The following is a 19,764-nucleotide window of genomic DNA, read 5'->3' on the forward strand; positions in this document are numbered from 1 at the left end:
GCTGGATGATGATGATTTTAACAGCAGCTGTATGATGATGTTGAGCCCAGCCAGCAATAGATTATAGTAGTCAAAAATAATATTTTTCTGTATGACATACTATAAAAACTTCAGCAGCACTTTGCACATATAAAATCCTGCAAGTATGCAACCTTTTTCATGGAAAGTATTTCTGAATCATAAAACCAGTGGAACTATACCATGGTGAGTGACATGTTTCTTTTGAAGCCCTTCTATTTAGCTATTCTCTCTAACAAACTGTTGCTAGATTTGAACCTATTTATATTTCTACTCTCAATTTGGGCTCAGAGCCTTCAGTTTTTCCAGAATTCCAATTTTAATAGCGTTCCTTTCACTCAAAAGAAAGTGAAAACAAATAGTTTCCAGAAATAGTTTGATGCTGTTCATGGGCTGATGCCAACTGAAGCCTGCATTTTTTGTCTTGAGCTGTTAACCTGCTACTGCCTTGAAATCACTTGAAGTGACTTGAAGTGCAGTGTATTTATAAGCTGGTCACTGGGTTGTAACAGAAAGGGTTACCCAAGCCCTCCCATGCAAACCCAGTCATCTCTTTGGCTTTTTGTTACAAGGGTAATGAGATAAACAAACCCATTAGTAGCTATTTTGAACAAATTAATGAGAGTTAAATATACCCAGCCACTCAGAGCAGCGTGATTCATTCATAAATAACACCCAAGTCATTGGCTAAGGTCCTATTTACATAAATTAATGAAATGATCACATTTACAACAGTGTGTAGTTTAAAGATAATTGCAGGAACATACCAGAACAGAACCCTGGCCTATGTTGTTCGATAGGAAATTAAAGGATAAATAAAGAGACATGGTGGGTTTGAGAGGATATAAATCGGGTTGGTCCAAGATGGCCAGCGTGGCAATGGGAGCTCTGGAGCTTTGTGGGGGGTTCCTGCTGCTGACCTTCACAACACTCTCATTGCTGCTAGCTTAGGAAATTAAGCCATTCCCATCTTCTGCCATGAGTGTGACCATAGGAAGTCCAAAAATCTGCTTTACAAGGTTGCAGTGATAGCTTTTGTTTTTACATCATGCCTCCTTATAGCAGAGGTACTATTGGAGCTGGCCCCTTTGTTTCTAAATAAATGAATTAGCATCAAGGTGAGTTTTGACAGTAATTTGGTAAGTAAATAACCTGGAGTTTGTAACAATGTGAAGGTCTAGCTACTAACAATCCTGCCCAAATCCATCTCGTTGATTTTTGTGCCTTTTTCAATTACCTGGCTGGTGTAAACAAGAAATGAAAGAGTAAGTGAGCTCGAATGTGGAGCCAGCTTGTAGATGGTTTTGTTATCTGATTTATGAAATCCGTATTACTAATGTTGAATAGGACAGGGTTTGTAGGAGTGGTAGTATCCTTTCCTGGAACAGCTAACACTGTTGGGAACAAAATGGCGAACTTTCTAGCTCACAAGCTTTTCAGAAGGTGCTGGTCAGGGGAAGTGCGTAGTACTGGACCACCAGGTCAGCGTGCAGATGCCTAGCGGGAGAATGCTGCTGCTTCACAATAGACATGACTGGAAGCTTAAGAGATGCTACATTAAAAGGAATAAATACTATTTATTAATAGGAGTGTTCTATTCGTGTTTTTTCCCCAACCTTGCAATTATTAGCGGTGACACAAGGATATATTCACCTGCAATTGCAATATCAACCCAACCACCCATGTAAGGTGGAGGCTGTACTTGAGATGTACAAAATTAAGTGTCTGTCAAAATGTACCTCAGTTTATTGGTGGCAGAACATCCATGGCTAAAAATATTTTTGAATGAAGACATCAGAAGCTATTTGCTGTGAGCTTGTGGATCAAGATAAGCAGGTTTTGCTGGATTCCAGCACTAGAAAATCCATAATAACATAACCTCATATGATAAGTTTTCCTTGAAATGTGTGTACTGAAAAACTGTTTTCTGTGATGTGCAGAATATAGTCATGTACATGAAAGGAAATACTTCTTCATCAGCTTTAGCTGTCTGTTAAGCGTAGGGAAGTCCTTGCTTGGTGCCAGGGAGATTTTTGGCAGCTACAGTTTCACTTTGGTTCAGATACAGACTGTTGGTCATAGTTTTCTCTCCCTTCTCAGAGAACTTGTATGTTCATTTGTGTTTGTTTTGTCTCAGATCTAAGCTAAAATGAGTGTTTTCAAACTTCACGGATCCATCTGATTGTGATGCCAGAATGGATTGTTAGATACTTTGATCTAACTTCCTGTCTAACATAAAACCAGAGTTTCAGACAGGAAAACATACAATCCTGATTTGAAGATACCAGGCAGATTCTTTGCTTTTTTTGGTAGTTTAGTTCATAGGTTAATAACTTTGGTGTTATAAAAAATAATAATTAAAAAAAATCATTATTTCTAATTTGGATATATCTGACATTTGATTGTGGCAGTGCTTTCCCTAGTAAATTAAAATACCCTGTTATACTTTCTATTTCCCTCCTGTGAAGATTCTTGAACGCTGCACTCAAGTGTTTCAGCCTTCTTTTTATAATCTGAAGAGACTGAGTGAACTAAACTAATGAATTACAGTGTAATAACGATTCCTGCTTTTCTGTCTAAAATTCACACCTTACAGGTATTTCTTGGTGTAGCAGGTCCATATATCGGCAGGTTGAAGAGTTATGGAGGCACTTTTTGTACCCACATTAAGTTATGGTACCCACTTTCTGAACTGCGCGTTTGATGCTTCTGGAGTGCCAAGTTTATATCCCTGAGATGTTCCTCCACCTTACTAGAAAAGAGTCTGGGATGAATCCTCTGGATTTCAACCCCTCGTTTATGCAGTATTAGTTCTTGCTTTAGTCTTTCTACTCTTTCTAACATTCTCAGGATTGCCCTTGTGGAAGCTGCTCGCTGTCCTGTGTACATTGTACAGGGTACACATGGAGAGACCGACTTCCTAGTTAATGCCCCCTACATTGGGTCCCTATACAAGGTGATATGACTGCCCTGGCAGAGCTAATTAGAGTCACAGTAGTAGCTCATGTACACAGTGAGACAAGGCAGGTTAAATGTGCTTTGTTTTGTACATCTAACAGTGCAATTCCTGGTTCACAACACAACCTCAGACGGAGGGTGTTTCTCTTAAAGACTGCTTTTCTTTTGCAGGTTGTCAACATAAAAAACAGCCCCAAAGTTAAGCACCCTCTGGAGAGGACGCAGTACCCATTTTAGGCAGCATGAGGTTCATAACTGTGCCAGGGTAAAACAAAGTGCTTAAGACATCTTAAATCAGCTCTAGACTAGTGCCAGGCAGCTTTCAAGAGGATTAATGTACAAACCAATAGGAGGTAAATGCCTTGAAATTCTGCTAGAAAAGAATCAAGTATAAACACCCTGAGGTACACTTAAAACTTGCCTTACCATTTAGTGATTAATCCAATTTTAAGTTGTAACTCCAATTTTTGGACTCAATGACCAAAGCAAAACATTCCTTTTCCTTCTAGGCTTTATTAGAGATTTATTTGCAATAGCGTAATACTTTCTGTGCTGTCTTAATCTTTACAAACTCTTGTACAACAGAATCCTCTAAATTCTTCCTAGCAATAAAGGGTTATGTTCTATCACAGAAGTATGAGACAGTTATATATGTTCCTATCTATAAGAATTCTAGTAAATCTAACCTCTACTCTCAGCCATTATAAATGAAGCCTTCAGGATGAATGTTCTTTCTGATGCCACTAAAGGAAGCAGAATAACTATACTGGAAACTACATATAATGCATGTTTATACAGGGCTTTAAAGTAGAAGGCAAACAGTTACATACAATATAAAGCCATTCTCCATGGTTTATTAAACCCCACCTATGTTTTCTGTTAGCACTACTGGGAAGTATTCTTTATGTACAGTTTACTGGTACATCTATATTTCTTAGATGTACTATATAAACTACAAAGTACAGATTTCATACGTTATTTTGAAATGCATAGTATGCTATCTAGCCATAAATAATATTTTCTTACACAAGACAAATGTTGCATCAATTTAATTTATCTGTAAACTTGTTAAGTCTGTAAAATGGCTATGTTTTTATGCTGTTAGCAATGGCTTTGGCAAATTTACCATTACAGTGATGGCTATTACTGTATAATTGCCTATAACAATGCAAACCCCTATATTCTTATCAAAAATTATAGTTGCTATTGGATTGTGCTAAAATTTTGGAAGGTCTGGGCGAGGGTAGCTTCCAAATGGCTGTGGTTACTTTGTACCTTTCTATTAGCCCTGAACAGAAGAATTTCACAAAAACTGTCACAGCATTCTTCACTGAAAACCTTTCCATTTGGAAAAAATCCATATTTGGCCTAGGCTAGTGCTGGTAATATTCTGTATGCCATGCAGAGCCATCAGGTGGAGTCTCTGAGAATTTGGGCAATGTGGGCACAAAGCAAAACTTTCCAGTAGTATCCCTGCAACGGGAGGACTGGAAGAACTACCTCTCTTGACGTTCCCTTGCTCCAGAGGGTAAACTGAGTCTCAGTTAGACCAGGAGGAAGCCACAACAGTGCTGCATCAATCTAGCTGTACTGGCTAGCAACACCCTTCCTTCATTTTCTGTCCGACTGCTCTCCCTCTTCTGTGGGAATTAATCAGACAAAAGTTTTTTCTTAAGTTTGAAACCTGAGCTTTATGTTTGTTCTTATTTAGTGGACTATTTTCCTAATAGGCTTCAAGCAATGAAGTAAATTTTCCCCTCAGTCCAAGCTGTCCAGTACATACCTTATCACTGCCATTCTGCACAGGGCCTCCTAGCTTGAAATGCCATAGAAGAATGTGAAAATGACCTCAGGGCCCATCATAGCTCACTGCCAAGATGAAGCAGAGGCCTATTAACAGTTTGCAGCAAAATCCTTCTGGTTTCATCACAGTGCAAACTTTTGCTAAGGCAGATTGTGGAGCAATTTTGTTCACTGACTACTCAGACCTTACAATAAATCAGTGTGACTGAGCTTGGCGTTTTCAACTTATCACACAGCTTTTTTTTTTTTTTTTTTAAATTTCTAAATAGCTTTTAAACACATAATACCTCATGACTGTAAAACAGTATTTAGAAGGAAAAATGTAGGTGATCTTGAAGATCTCCAAATCTCTTAATTGAGGGATAGAGACAGTGATTTTGTTGTCAGCCTCTGTATGCGTCAATGAATGATTAATCTGCAATGCAGGAATAGCCTGGTAGCTGTTTTCTGTCACTTTCTTTTAGGGAAGAGTCAAGGGAGAGAGAGTAACCGATGCCACCTATATTCCTACAACCGCCAATTTCAAAAGTTCAAAAACCATGGGTTAGGCCCCAGAATAATTTAAAATGTCTTAAAATGTAAGATCATCTAGTCCAATCCTTTTATTTGCCTGCTGGCTTTTAGTCTTCTACTTGCTTTGTATTTTCCCAGCATTTCTCTTTAGCCTTGAGAGCTAGAAAGAGATTCTTGCCTAATCATTCGTCTTTATGAAACTGTGAGAGTAAAAAGCACTTCTCAAAATAGTACTCTTTTTTTATTCCTTGAGCCCTACATAGGAGAATGCCGAGGTCATAGTCGAACTCTCACAGAGTAAATTCGTTTTGTGTAATAATGACCATCATCTATGTAAGTTCTGGCATTTTGCTTATTCGGTAAAGTACTGAGCTATTGCACTGAGTGAAGATCAGTTAGTCAGTGGAAGTCTTCTATATCAGTTTAGTCTGAATAGTTTTTTATTACTTTACTCTGTTTTTCTTCTCACATAATTCTTAGTCTGGAAATTCTGTCTACTTAGGAGTCCTTAAGAGAGAGACGTCTGTTGTTTGGGTTGAAATCCTGGCTCTGGTGACGTCAATGGAAAAAAACCACTCATTGACTTCAGCTGGGTCAGGCTTTCTCCCTTGTGGTTTACAAATCTATTGATTTTAACTAAGGCTGTAGAGCCATACATAACTGAGAAACAAACTGCAGAAAGGAGCAAATGATCAAACTCTTCCCCAAAACAAAATCCTGGAGTGTCTCTGGTCTCACCAACACCTGCCTCATGATCTCATTGACACATCTGCATTTCTCTTTAGAGAGGAGACACAAGCATTGCACAGCACAAGCTATTCCTTAGTTTTGGGATAAATCTTATTTATAAGATGCCTGTGTACAGCTATAATCACCCCTCAGCTGGGGGCACGAGCTTTTGAGCCTTCTTCTAGCATCAGTCTTATTGGACAGCAGTAGACAGATACAGTCCTGCATGCTGACAAAGTCATGTAGCAAAGATACTTTTGAGTAGCTTCTAAGCTGTGAACTTGATGTTTTGATAATACTTGGCCTTGAACTTTCTAATATCATAGTTAGTCCAATTTACTTTATTGTTCTTGCTCACTGAAACTCTTTGCTTTCTGTTACTGGTGTTGTGAAATAATGATGCTTCTGCCAAGAAGGCAAGGCGCTAAGACCTGCTGGAAGGTGGGTTACATTAACATTGAAGAAAAAAAAAAAAGGCATGGCTCTTTATTGTAGAATGGTAGTGAAAGTCTACCAACTGTGGAGCTTGTTTGTTTTCCAAAGGTAAATTTTTTGAGAGGACTGCAGAGAAGCACCTCCTAAACTTAAGTATTTGAGAAATTATTTCCTCCTGTATCATTCCTTAGGGGGAAGAGACTGTATCGCCATTTTAATGTTGCACTCATTTAAAAAAATGGTGTGTTCAGGGGGTAACATCTTGTTATCAATGGATTGTCTCCTTGCTGTCATTGTGGCCGTGCTGACAAGTGAGCTCCTTGATGTGAGTTAGGCATCACTAAAAGCCACCACTCCTATTGTGTCCTAATAAATTAAATGAATCAGGAAATCCAAGAAGGATCTGCTTGGGAACAATCATTGCTATTACTGGGCAGCTCTGTATTTGAAAGTCATGAGCCACCTGTTAGGTCCTCCAGTAATTTTTTTTTTCTATAAATGCGGTAGATTGCTGTTACATTAATTATCAGATTAGGATCTAGGAAGATCTATAAGGATCTACTGCTCCACCTTGTGGTCTGAAAGAAGTTTTCCGTTATTCTACTCTGTAGAGTGGTGTGTCGGAAAAAGTCCAGTCTCTCCCCCTTTTTTTATTAAACTGGAATTTGACTGGAATCAGTATCATACTTTTCCTCGAGATACGGATCTTAAGGGCAAGTAATGTGTTGTCACTTTTGGCATGCTTCAGAATAGACATTGCAAGAGGTGTTTGATTGCACAGGAGAGAAAGAGAAATAAAAGTTAAATCAGTGAAGAGTGCTATTCAGTACATATGGTTCAGAAGGTGCAGAATAAATTATAAATAGCTAGCAAAAAATAAGATACACAATACTTGGCTGCTTTTTTCAGTACATACGCTAGGGCCATGGTAACAGCTTGTTTGTACGGTCAGTGAGGCAATCAGATAGGGTGTATTCTTCCACGCTGCCAGTGGGCCAGAAATTCAGCAGCTTCCCACAGTTCTGTAGACCAGTAAAGATGAATGCTATGCAATTACCCAGCCACAATCCTTCCCGTACATCAATGCCACAAAAGCTGTTTCTCAAACTAACAAGGGTGCTGTAGTAAGACATGGCTTTTTACTCACGCTGTCACTAATTGCAGTGCTTGGAAATCATGCAATACTTTCCTCCAGCTCTGAAATAAAGACTGTAAAGGAGTAATATTCTTCTGCTGTTGAAATCGCAACTCCTGTGTACTTCAGCTGGGTGGGATGAAACCAGTACTGCTCTTCTGATGCTGGGTTTGTTCTAGGGGAGCAGTTTATAACAAAGCAGTCCAAGAAAGGCTCTATATTTGTGTAGTCTAACACCACTGGTCTGGGAATGTTGGATCCTATTTTAGACACTTAAATTAGCGTATATTCTTAAACAATAGTAATAGCCAAACAATAACAACCAGTTAATACCTGCACTAAGAGCACAGCTTCTGCAATCACTTGTGCTTTTGGAAGTGAGTGGTTGTGCTTATAAAGCCTTAAAGAGTAGGAGCACTGGAAAAATTACCATCTTCTATAAAAAGGCTTATTGTATAATAAAGGCAGCTTGTCTTACTGCATACCAGCAGTCAGAACTCTAGTCATAAAAAACATTTATGGACTGGCAAAAGACAACTGCCTGCCCAATCCTGTCCATGTTTTGTTTAGTAATATGTTATCACGGAATTCCGTGCACTGGAAAGTTGGTAGTGTGCTTTGGATGAATGTGAGTGTAAAGAAGTACGTGGCTTATGTAGCCAGACCTCCCTGCTGACAGTTTCTGTTTCTGCATGGTAGACCCTCGTTCTCAAAGTGGTATACTGTGCTGTCACCTTTGTCATGCTTCAGGAGAGAGATTGCAAAACTTGTTTAAATAGAGAATAGGGGAAAGGAGAAGGAAGAGTGAAAATAAAACAAAGGATAGCTTTGATAAGTAGCTTAGAGGTTCTTTCCTATGGTCTTCGTGAAGAATAATATGTCACAAGGCAAGGAACTTAACTGTTTCCTTTCCATTCCCCCCACCTCCTTCCCCCTTCTTTCTGGATTAAAGGTTTCAAAATCTGTATGGCTAACATTAAGTATGTTGAATCTATACAGAAGTTAAGATGCTGAGTTATACCACAGTTATCTCTCTAGAATTTCCATGAGAACAGAGATTATTCAGCATTACTGGGGGTCTAGACACTTTTGGTGCTGATTTCCTGAAGGACTCTGATATCTGTCTTTAGGAGGTCAAGTTTTGACTGTCAGTAAAGCCTTTCATTTGAAACTGTTCTGACTTGGCACCAGTGTGCAAGATCTACACAATTAGGATGAAATCTTGCCATGAAAGGTTCAAGACTTAACTCAGAGGCAGGGAGAGGGAAAGGGGAAGATTAAGGAGTTGTAGTTGGAGGAGGGAATTACAGGTTGTCAAGACATGAGTAATAGGCTACTAACATGAATCCTTTGTCTCCAAATGCCCTGAGGAAGGGAAACTGAAGGTTTATAATCAGTGTGACATTCCTGGAATCTTTACGTACTCTTCAATGAAACTGGATTGGGGCAGTAGAGTTGTCCTGAATACAACTTATTTCAACTTTAATAATAGTCATAATTTCTTGTTGTCACATTTCAAGCCAAGAAGTCAAGAGTCAGTTGCAAGACTCCCCCAAATCCATTATCATGGTTTTGTATATTCTATATGAAGGATATATACAGAGAGAATGGAAAGTACTAAGAGCAAGGTAGTACTGGAAGATCTAGAACTGTGTTACAAAGACACTCCATTTAAATTTGTCTCTTGCCTCCTGAATTACAGTATTTTAATATAAATATATCTCTAAGTACAGAATTTATTTGGTTATGGTTTATTATTTTGTAATAGTGCTGAGAGCAGTTAGGTACAACATCATCTAATAATTACAATGTATGTAAATGCTATGGAGTTTACAGTGCAAACTGATATTAGAGAGCCATACTACAGTTCTTAACTATTTAATGAATTGGTTAACCTGGGACAAAGGCTTTAGAACTGGGAGTTGCTGATGTGCTTCCCATTAGATGTAGCAGAAATGAAGGCATGAGCTATTTGATGTTGCTCCTCAGAACTGCTCAAAATTCTTTAAACTGTTTCCGTTTTAATTCACAGCAGGAGGTTCAGTAATTTGTGGACTGATTTTAATCATCATTTCCCTCACAGCATATCTAAACACTCACTAAAGCTGTATGTTCCCTCTGATTTTATGTGTAAGTAGTTGTGTTAGCATTCTGTTTCGTATTGGTGTAAGTATGGGGAGGAAAGTAGCTGTCTTGAAATAACATCTTTAGACCACTGGAGCTGCATTCATGTATTCACTGAACTGACAGACAGGTTTGTGATATTTTGCCAGAAGATGAAAGGGAAATTCTGCCCCAAAACCACGTAGACCATGTCTCAGTCTCCTTAGAGATATTTTGGTTTCTTCAGTAAAGCAGGGCTGTTGGCTGCTACACTCCTAATATGGCCTTTCTATTTTCCATTGCTCCCAGTGAATTTAATAAAGAGCTTAAAAAGATGTGAGAAAACAGACTAGAAATAGCTGAAGCTTAAGTGCCTGTTATTTCAGCTTGAATGAGTGTCCAAAACCTGAGATACCTAGCCAAACTATAAGAAACTCCTGTATCTGTCTTAATAGCTGTTAATATGAATGTAGAAGGCTTCCTAATGTGACTTTCAGAATTTACTTGTCCAGAATGGATATATATCCTATTGGAATGACTTTCTAGGGATATTTCGGTGCTTCAGTTTCTTGGCAGAATTGAGAAAGGCATACAGGAATGAAGGCAGGGGGAGGAAGACCTTAAACAGAGATTTTTAACCTTCCAAACAATGGAACTAAATTTATTACTTGATGTCTTTTCTGTCTCTTACTTTAGAATAAAGTGCTTCTGAGTGGTAATCAACATGTGTTCAATCAGCGTGCTTAGAAAGAGGTATCTTTGCTTTTGTCAGAACAGCTCATTTGGTTCACACCAGCTTTTTTATTGTCTTGGTAACGTGGAGAAGCAAAGGTGGAAAACTAGTTTTGGTGATTGATTGAAGCACCCCTTAGATCAGTTCTGAATGCTTGCCCGGCATTAATCACAGGATGGTCCTCTTAAGGTGTAATGTCAAGCTAAATACTATGAATCCTGTCTAGAACCTTTCTATGCTTGTGTATCTCTAGAACCTTTGTAAAATTGTCAATCTAAGGGTTGCTAGAATTGTTCAGGGACACATAACTTTTCTGCTCAGCCAGGTATTAGCTGAGAGTCCATGTAGTGTACCACTTACACACTATTTCATGGTATCTCACCCCAGAGTCAGAAACTGGAATTTTAGAATTGATGAGTTGGGTGAGAAAGATTCAGTTCTTCCTTATCAACTATTCGTAATGCTTCATATGTAGTAGGTGTATCACATAGTACCTTACAACCCTGCACACATTACAGTTCTGAAGATTTATTTTGCGGAGCCAGCAAGACATGCAGAGGAGAACAGGGCATTTCAGAGAAGCAGCTGGCAACTGGCCTGTGAGCTACAGTGCTGGTGAGCCTAGGTGAACGTATGCTCTGTATATACCAGATGATTAGTGGCTGATCCAGGAAGAGAAAGAGATGTGATGAAGTCATGTGGGAAAGGGAAGAGAGCAACTGTGAGCTGGCCACTGAGTCCAGCTCTGGGTAGGAGGTATTGTCACACCACACAACTGAATATTGTCCCCAGTGTCGCACGATGCCCGGGAGCCCAAAGCTCATGGCCACAGCGTGGAGATGAGCATATAACAGTTTAACCTATCTGAGGTCACTTGTTCAATATGCTAATGGGAATTGAAAACCCCTTATTAGGAAACCAGAACCACTAGATTTGCATCTAAGCTTTGATTGATTGATGAGTCAAACTCTTGGTGTAGGCTTTGCAGTGAGATTACTTCAAAGTTGATTTATTACTGTCATCATCAATGCTATTCTGGAATGTAAACCCTGATATTACAAGGCAAAGGTCATCCACCTTTGAAGAGTAAAGTGCCAGATTATATTCTTTCTCAAAATAGTGACTAAATTTGGTGGCAGACACTTGGCAAAACGCAGGGGGCAGAGCCTAGTAGAAAGGCAAGGTGCTGCTGTCAGCACCATAGCGTGCTTTCGGTGAAGCGGTGCGCTAGCCGGTCTCACAGCTCTGTGGGAGGTGATGCTTTCACAGGTGTCATTCTCAATGTGCGACAGCTCTTGGCTCCTGCCTTTGTGCTGGCCCTATTTGGGGATATTCGGATTTGGCTGTATGCTGTCTTTGGTACCTGTGCTGTGGATTGCTCAGTCCTGATTAAAGTTTATGGAAGTATTAATAGGAAAAGGAGCATTAGGATAAATTGTAAGATGCTTCTGTTCTAAAGTGTATTGATTGCTGGTGAATTGTTCTTTGAGGCACACAATTTCTTCGAGAAATACTTAAATACACTTAAAAAAAATAATGCTTCAGAGGAGATTAAAAGTGTATATTATGATAGCTAGAGAACTGTTAAAATATTTATCTGCAGCTATTCGTGAATTCATGAAAAGCTTAATCTGATTTTTATGATACGCTAAGTCTCCAGTGACTAATCCGACAATTACATGCTTCCTAATAAGTAGTCTGAACGTGACTGACCTTGCAAATACTTTGGCTCACAAAAAAAGTACTTTATGTTGGTAAATCTTTTTCCACAAATTTCAATAGGAAATATTAATTTTGTCTAGGGCTATGCAGGAAAATGAAACAAAAATGAACAATAATACTAAAAGTATCTTGTACAAAAACTACAACAGCTTTGTTAACTAAGACTGAGCATCATCCTCCCCCACTGTGAGCACATCAGTTAATCATACTAGGCATTACTCAACTTCATTTGGCATCAGTAAAATTTTAGGTGTAATCCAAATATCAGGGTAAATCTTTCCCTAAGTTGATGAGAGTCTAATTTTAATACTCTTCTTATTCTTTAATTTAGCATAGCCTCTTACAGAATTGGGAAGCACTTAAAAGGTTTGATGTGTTATAAAGCCTTGTTTTGAGTACATTGATGCTGATCACTTACAGACAGAGTCATACAGCTAGGGAGTCTCTTTTAAAAAAAAAAAAAAAAAAAAAAAGGGCTCTTGCCAGAAACGAGTTATAATGAGAATATAGCACTTGTGAGAACAGCCAGTGGAAATGACCGTAGTTGATGGTTTCTCCAGTGACATACCCTGCTCCTTGAAACTCTCACAAATGGACTGCACAGAAAGTATTTGATTTGCTGCAAACAGTGCTTTTCCTTTGTGCTGTGAGGAGCACTCAAATACATGCGAGTTATGGTGTTTATTGATCAGCCAAACTGACAAGGCGATGTTTGAGAATTCCCCCTTCCGGAGCACGCTTGCAGGATTTTACCATCTGTACAGAGCCTCCCTATCATCTTATAAAGTAGTTTAGAGCACATACTGGGCATATCCTGCTTCCAAGAAGTCAGTGAGGGCCAGATCTCATCCAGTCTGTTCATACTAAACTGTCCTGAAAGCTTTCTGTGGCTCGTTTCATATTATAATACAGCCACTGGATCTGTCTCTGCCCTTGTAAGGCAGGCAAGTCCTATGGAAGTAGGTAACTGATACAAAAAATAAACACTCTAGCTTTTTAGATCTTACTAAAGATTGGGGATTTTTTTTTTATAGCAGAAGAATGTTTCCAAAAATCACAGTTGTTCACAGAAGGGTTACATTCTGCCATCTATCTTTGTGCAGAAGTCCCATTGGGGTCTCTCAGCAGGCTACTCCCAAAACACAGATGTTTCTGGCTATTCATTCAGCATTTTAGTGCTGCTGGATGCTTCTTACTCTCTAGCTTTTACTGAGAGCTTGTTAAAATACAAATAGGTTTTTTTGTGAACACCACCGGTGCTGTCTCCAAAGTCACCTAACATAAAAAAGTCTATATAACTACCACTGGGTGGTGTATGCCTTGTGTAAGTAAGACTCACTGAAGTAAACTATCGGGAGTTTTGTATGTGTGGAATTTCAAGATCTAACCCAAAAGCCTGTATGTCTAGTTTTTAATCAGGAAATTTCCCTGGAGTTTATCAAAGAAAGAAACTCAAGGATTTGGCTAGTAAGAAGGTAGGGCTGTATACACATCCACGTCCTTGTAAAATTCAACTTTGAATGAGGGAATACAGTGTGTATTTATATTTTCCTTCTGAGTTCCTGTAAGTTCTCACGCTTTATTGAGAACCACCTATTTTTACAAGCATGGAAAGGCCCTTAGTGTGTCTGCTGGCATCTTAAATTAATCATAGCCAGTCTTAGGAACATAACAGTCCACACGTCACCCACGTCACTTTTTTCAGATGTAAAGGGGGATGCCATTTTCTACCACTTCCATGTCCTTGACGCTGTTGTTCAACATTTAAGAGCATTTGTAGAACCTTTGTGGGTGTAGATTTTGGAAGGATAACAGAATTTCTTTTTGCAAGATAGCACAAGCTATGCTGAAAACAAGTGTTAAAATACCTTAGTGCCTTACTACTTATGGCATTGCAACGTGCTTCCTTTTCACTGCCTGTTTTGTATCAATCTGTTGAAGATACACAAGTTTGTAACCCACATTTGACTATCAGCTCTAGTTAAATTGGTGAGGCTTTCAGAATAAAGAGAAACCGAGGGAGGAAGAAGAAAGGAAACCTTTTTCCTTCCGCTGGTTTACTTTATACATGCCATCCAATTCAAATTTAATCTGGTTTTTTTTTTTTTTTTTTCCTTTACCTCGTAGCTCCTTATAAATATCAAAAGGCAAACTATAACCCTATTATGACCATCTTGTAAAACTCTTCTAAAGAGCAACTCTGAGCATGCTATACAAGTATAGAAATGCCACCTGATTTTCTCTTTAGCTTGCTCGGCAGTCCAGCAAAACTACTAAGATAATGAAATGAAATTTTCTCGATGTCTATTAGTACTTTATTTTTATTGCATCTTCTGTATGGAGATACATAAGGCAGCAATTACATGAAACCCATTGGATTATTCTTTTGAGGTAGCAAAACTTGTTCTAGTGCTAAAAAGGTTCCCTCCTGCAGTAACAGTGTGGGGGCGGGGGGGGAAGAGATGTTTAAGAATATCTGTGATTTCGGAAATCCAACAATATTCCATAGCTCTGCCCGTTGTCTCCTATTCTTCGCTCTTGTAGGAAAATTTACCCATAGAGCAAACAAGCTCCAAAACCCAGTTTGACAGAGAAAAGGGGCTGAGTTGGCTAGAAACTCATTACTTTTAGAGCCTGAATGTCTTACAGGGGTTTCTACTAAATGAAATTGAGAGAGAGAGAGAGAGAGATGTCCAACATGGGAGGCAATGGATGGAAAATTTTTAAGATAGCATAGAGACAATTGTTGTAAAGAGAAGGAAGAGAGCTGTTAACCACTCCCTGGCTCTATTTCCATTCTCCATTTCTCAGCGCAGAGTCTATCCTGGAAACTCTGTCATGACTCATATGCTGATGGCCATACTCTATCAAACAGCATAGAAAAATAATATCAATATCTGGATATGATTAAACTTCATTAAGCCAAATACAATCAAGTTGTAGAAATTCATTTGTCCCCCTGTTAAGGCACAGCTGATGTGTCTTTGTCCAGCTCAGCTAGCTGATGTCCTCCATGAGAACACCTCCTTAGGAAAAGCCCATTGTTGATTGTTTTTGACCATCAGGATTACCCCATCTTTCATATTATGGTAAAATAAGTCTTTTAAGTGCCAGTAAAGGATGTTGTGATATTATGTATGTGTTCGGGAGTGACATCCTAGGTGTTGATTGAGATGCTTTATACTGCACTTTGTTCTCTGTCGAAGAGCAGGATAAACGAGTGTTTATAATATCTGTATCAGTAAGCAGTTCTCGGTCATTCTATAGACTTTGATAGCATAGGGCCCCTCTGCCTTTGCCTGTAAAGGTCTGTTTCACTTTGATGGTATGGAAGAATTGGTGCAAACTTTTCACGGACAGCAGTGCCTCTTGCAGCTGTGAAGTAGGTTAGCTGTCTCTCCACTGCAATTTGGAAGTATTTGAATTAAAAGATGCTAATGAAGACCCGGGTTTCTCTAGCTGAACCAATATAAGATAATACATGGGCACTAAACAAAATGCAGGAGAGTTGCAGACTGTTAGCTCCTGTGCCTGAGCTAGCAGCAAATTATAAAGGAAGCAGGTTAGGAAATTAAGTGACCCAAAGTAGGATAGAAAAGAGTTGAAGCGCTCTGGGTGTCACCTTGTGCCATGTGAGACAGGAGAATATCTCTCTTTCCCTAAAAGTTGCAAGAGGACCTGGAGAGCTGGCAACGGTGCATATGTACCGAGTGGCAGGAGTGCTGCTGCTGCTACACCTGCACCTGACAGCGCGGAAGCCTGCTGGGTTCGTGACGCATTGTGCTGCTGTAGTGTGACTTGCTCCAAGTATTTTTGGACATAATGAAATAAGGATGGAGGTTATTTTTCAATACTACCTCCTTTCTTCAGCCTGTCTGGGTGGTGAGCAGAGAGATTTTCTAACTCCTCTCAGAAGTTTTTGAGGTACCAAACTCAACCACGTGTTTCAGTACTAACCCTTTGTAGTATCCTGTTAAGTTCCAAGGATGGGTGTAATTCCATGTTAACTGATGGGGATTTTCCCATCCTGCAGTCCTCTTTTCACAGGAAGCAAGTATTTTAAGCTATAAGTGTGAACCATTAGCCTTTATCACCAGGCAACCACATTATCAAGACATACATAACTAAGAGAACATGCTTTCTATCTAGCAGTTCTTCTATCTGTATGGTTCACCCTTCACACAAACAGCCCTCCATCTGCTAGGCAGGGTCTGTTCTGCCTATGTGTGACGTGAAAGCACCCCAGGCACCTGCCCGGCTTGCAGATGGTGTTACTCCATCCCGGTGTGGAGTCGTCACTGACAACACAGCGTATTTCAGGGAGATGAAAGGGGATGATGGAGTTAAGGTCTTACTGAAGATGTGCCAGACAATCTGAGCTAACCGTAATTGATGTGTGTCTTTTTTTTGTTGTTGCTCTCGTAGCCAAACTGTGCAGGAGGTGCGGTTTTGTTTGTAACAAGTCTCCTACCTACTTGGGCAGGGGGGAGAACCCCCGAACTGCAGAATGGAGGGCAGAAATCCTGATCCCACGTTAAAACTGCCCCCAAGAAACCCTTCAGCGGTCCGGCGCTAACTTTGCTAGCTGCCGTTTTTCTGCTCAAGTGTTTTTGGTTTGTTTTATTTTTTTCCCCTTGATGCTATTTTTTGCGAACGAAAAAAGTGTGAAGCAGGCTGAAGCGGCAGCAGAAGGCGCATTCGCCTGTGCTCGAAACTAAGTTAAACTCCGAGGGGTGTGCGAGCACTCCTCACCGTGACGGACGGGCGGGGAGCGGCGCCCCGCGCGCTGCCGGGGCCCGGAGCGGCGGCGGGTGCCCCGCTGGCCGGGACGCGCGGGGCCGGGCGGCGAAGGGAGGAGCGGGGCAGCGCCGGGGCAGAGCGGCGGTGCCGCCGCTCCTCCCTTCGCCATCCGGCACCGCTCCCGGGCACGGCGGGGGGTAAGGCTCGGCTCTCGGCTTTCCCCCCGAAACTCCGGGAAGAAGGAGGGGATGCCGCCCTTGCGGCGGTGCGGCTTTGGGGTGCGGGACTGGGGAAAAAGACCTCGCAAGCGGCGCTCTTACCCCCTCCATTTTTGTAGCAGAGGTAGGGAAATCGCCAGACGTTGGCCAGGTCCACGGCGAAGCCGATGACGGAGAGGAGGAAGTCGATCTTCTTGCCCCAGGTCTCCCTGTCCTGGGCGCCGTAGCGCGGCGCGGGGGCGGCGGGCAGGAGGCTGCTGCTGGTGTACTGCACCCCGTTGTGCTCCTTCACCAGGATCAGCTCCACGTCCTTCCTCGGGGGCGGCGGCCCCGCGCGGTCCGGCAAGGGGGCCACCACCGACACTTTGCGGTCGGGCTGGATCTGTTTGTTCATCCTCGCCTTAAACATCCAGAGAGAGCGAGCTGAGGAGGGGGAGCGGGCGAGGCGGGGTGTGGGAGCGCAGATAACGGAAGTGCACTTCCCGCTGGAGGCGACTCCGCGCTCCAGCCCGCCGGTGTCAGCGCGGCAGGAGCGAGGCACGGCCGTAATAAGAGCCATGCAAATGAGGCGGGAGAGGGGGGACCGCGGCGCCCGCGCCCGCCGGGGTGCCCCCGGGGAGCGGGGCTTCCCGCGCCCTTCCTCCGCGGGGGAGCGGCCGGCAGCCGGGCGCGGCGCCGCTGCCCGCCGCCTGCCGAGCCGCGGGCGCACCTGGGGCACGCCGCCCCCGCCCCGGCCGCCGGGGGAGACCGAGCTGGAGCCTCCCGACCCGCGCCGGCAGCCGGCGGAGCCAGGGAGAGCGGAGCCGGCCGGGGCCCCGCGCCGCCCCAGGGCTGCCCCTTGTCCGCCGGCGGCACTTTCACCTTAGAGCTGGGCAACCGGGGCTGCTCCTGCCGCAGGCTGCGGGGCGCTCGGCGCTGCTCCTTCCCGCCGGGCAAAACGCGCGTCCCCGGTCAAGCAATCTGAAAGTGCGGCTAGCAGGCAACAGGTAGAGCTAATTTGGATTGCCCGCTTCCCTTCTTTCCCGGCTGAACTGCCGTCCAGATGCAGCTCTCCCCTGTCTGCTAGCGTGGCTGTAGTTAAACGGTAGAATTTGGCTTTTGACATCAGTACCTGGTGGGGTGCAGGTTGAATGGCGGAGCCGGACACTGCTAATACTCCTATGCCAGTATTGATGGATGCCCAGCTTTTTCTTTCCTGGCAAGTATGGGGTTGGTAGAATTCAGTTGTCAGGTTGGGGTATTTGCAGGACATTAACATTAATTTGCTACTATTCCAAATGGGACCTGAGTCTTTTATGTGTAAAATGAGCAAAGAATTAGCTGGCAGAACAACAGTGACTGGTGCCAAAAGTTGGCTAAATGCAGCCGCAGAAAGGGGTTTTCAGGGGCTCTTTCTGTTACAGCTGTGAGCAGTAACTCTACATTCAGTGTCTGTTAAGGGAATAAAATTTGAGCACAAAAGGCAGAAAACTGGCTTCCCCTCCCCAATGTTAAATAGCTTCCCTTTTGCCTGGCATCAGTGAGAATAGGTCAGATCGCAGAGGATTCTCGATGGTGTTACAGCCTACTGTTCTTATTCGCTCTGCTAGGATTGATAATACAGTATTATAATTGTAAGATATGAAGAGCTGCTAGGCAGTTCGGAAGGAATACCAGGTTCCTCTGCAAACTTGGAATGTGAAAAAGAATCCCAACTCAGAGTTAAAGCTCACATATTGGCATCTTACCCTCCTCTCTTTAGGCCACAGACTACAAAGGTGCTGGTAAGACAGCTATTGACAATTTGCAGATTTTCTGCTTTCACAAAAAGCTCTTGGTTCAAGGTCCAAGATCCAAGCTGTGATTTGGATCCTAAAGCCCTCATCTGGGTGAAGAATTTGAGCAGTGGCTATACTGTTTCAGAGCAATTGTATGCTTAGAACACACAGTTCATATGTTCTCTTTCGGTTACTCAGTGATTTCCTGCTCTCGTCTTCTCTGAATACACCACATAAGACCATTTTCTCTATTCGTTTTGACACTTCATGCCATACGTGCTGCAAATACTTCCCCTGTGCTCAGTCATTTCATAGTACCCTGTAAACACTTGCTGTTTGCCCATGCAGTACAACCCACATTTTTACACTCATGCGCAGCTCCGCTGCTGCTTGCTCCTCATACCATCCGTCAGTCGCTGCCACCACATGCATCAAATACATACCCGTGTTATATGCAGTGCCCCCACATGTGCCCACACTCCCCTGCGTTTCAAAGTGAGCCTGCACACCCATTCTCCCATAGCAAATAAAGGACAAGCTCCGTTCCGGGCGTAAGGAGAGCCTGCGCTCCCAGATGCAGAGCCCTGAAGCCATCTTGCTGACAGACTCACCAGGTAGCACTGGGGATGTCTCTGTCCCATTCCCTGGTACCTATGGGGAGGGAGCAGATGACTGAAGGGGGATTCCTCCTTCTTGGTTCCACCACGGTGGGACTGTGGTCTCTCTGGGAGGTAAAGCTGTAGCCTAGCCAGTAAGGAGCTTTTTAAACCTGGTTCCCCTCTCTCCACGTGACTATTACTGCCTTAATAATCTGCACAGACTTCCTACGCTAGACAACAGCACTCACATATTGCTTCTGGAAAAATAAGGCCTTGCTAAGGAACACCCTTTTCCCCACAA

At 42.3% G+C, this 19,764-nt stretch overlaps 1 protein-coding gene across 1 annotated transcript in view; it reads right to left on the reverse strand.

Annotated features, from left to right (window-relative positions):
* The window catches only part of SLC6A2 (solute carrier family 6 member 2), a gene marked incomplete at its 5' end in the record, with an annotated part of 73,830 nt that extends 54,325 nt beyond the window's left edge, over positions 1–19,505 (reverse strand). Inside the window, 2 exons of the mRNA XM_082319624.1 lie at positions 17,210–17,507; positions 19,476–19,505. Coding sequence (XP_082175750.1) covers positions 17,210–17,507; positions 19,476–19,505 — 328 coding nt within the window. The remainder of the gene's footprint in view (positions 1–17,209; positions 17,508–19,475) is intronic.
* Between the last annotated feature and the right edge of the window lie 259 nt (positions 19,506–19,764).

This window comes from Platalea leucorodia, assembly GCF_965183815.1.
Source record: "Platalea leucorodia genome assembly, chromosome: 8".
NCBI lineage: Eukaryota > Metazoa > Chordata > Aves > Pelecaniformes > Threskiornithidae > Platalea > Platalea leucorodia.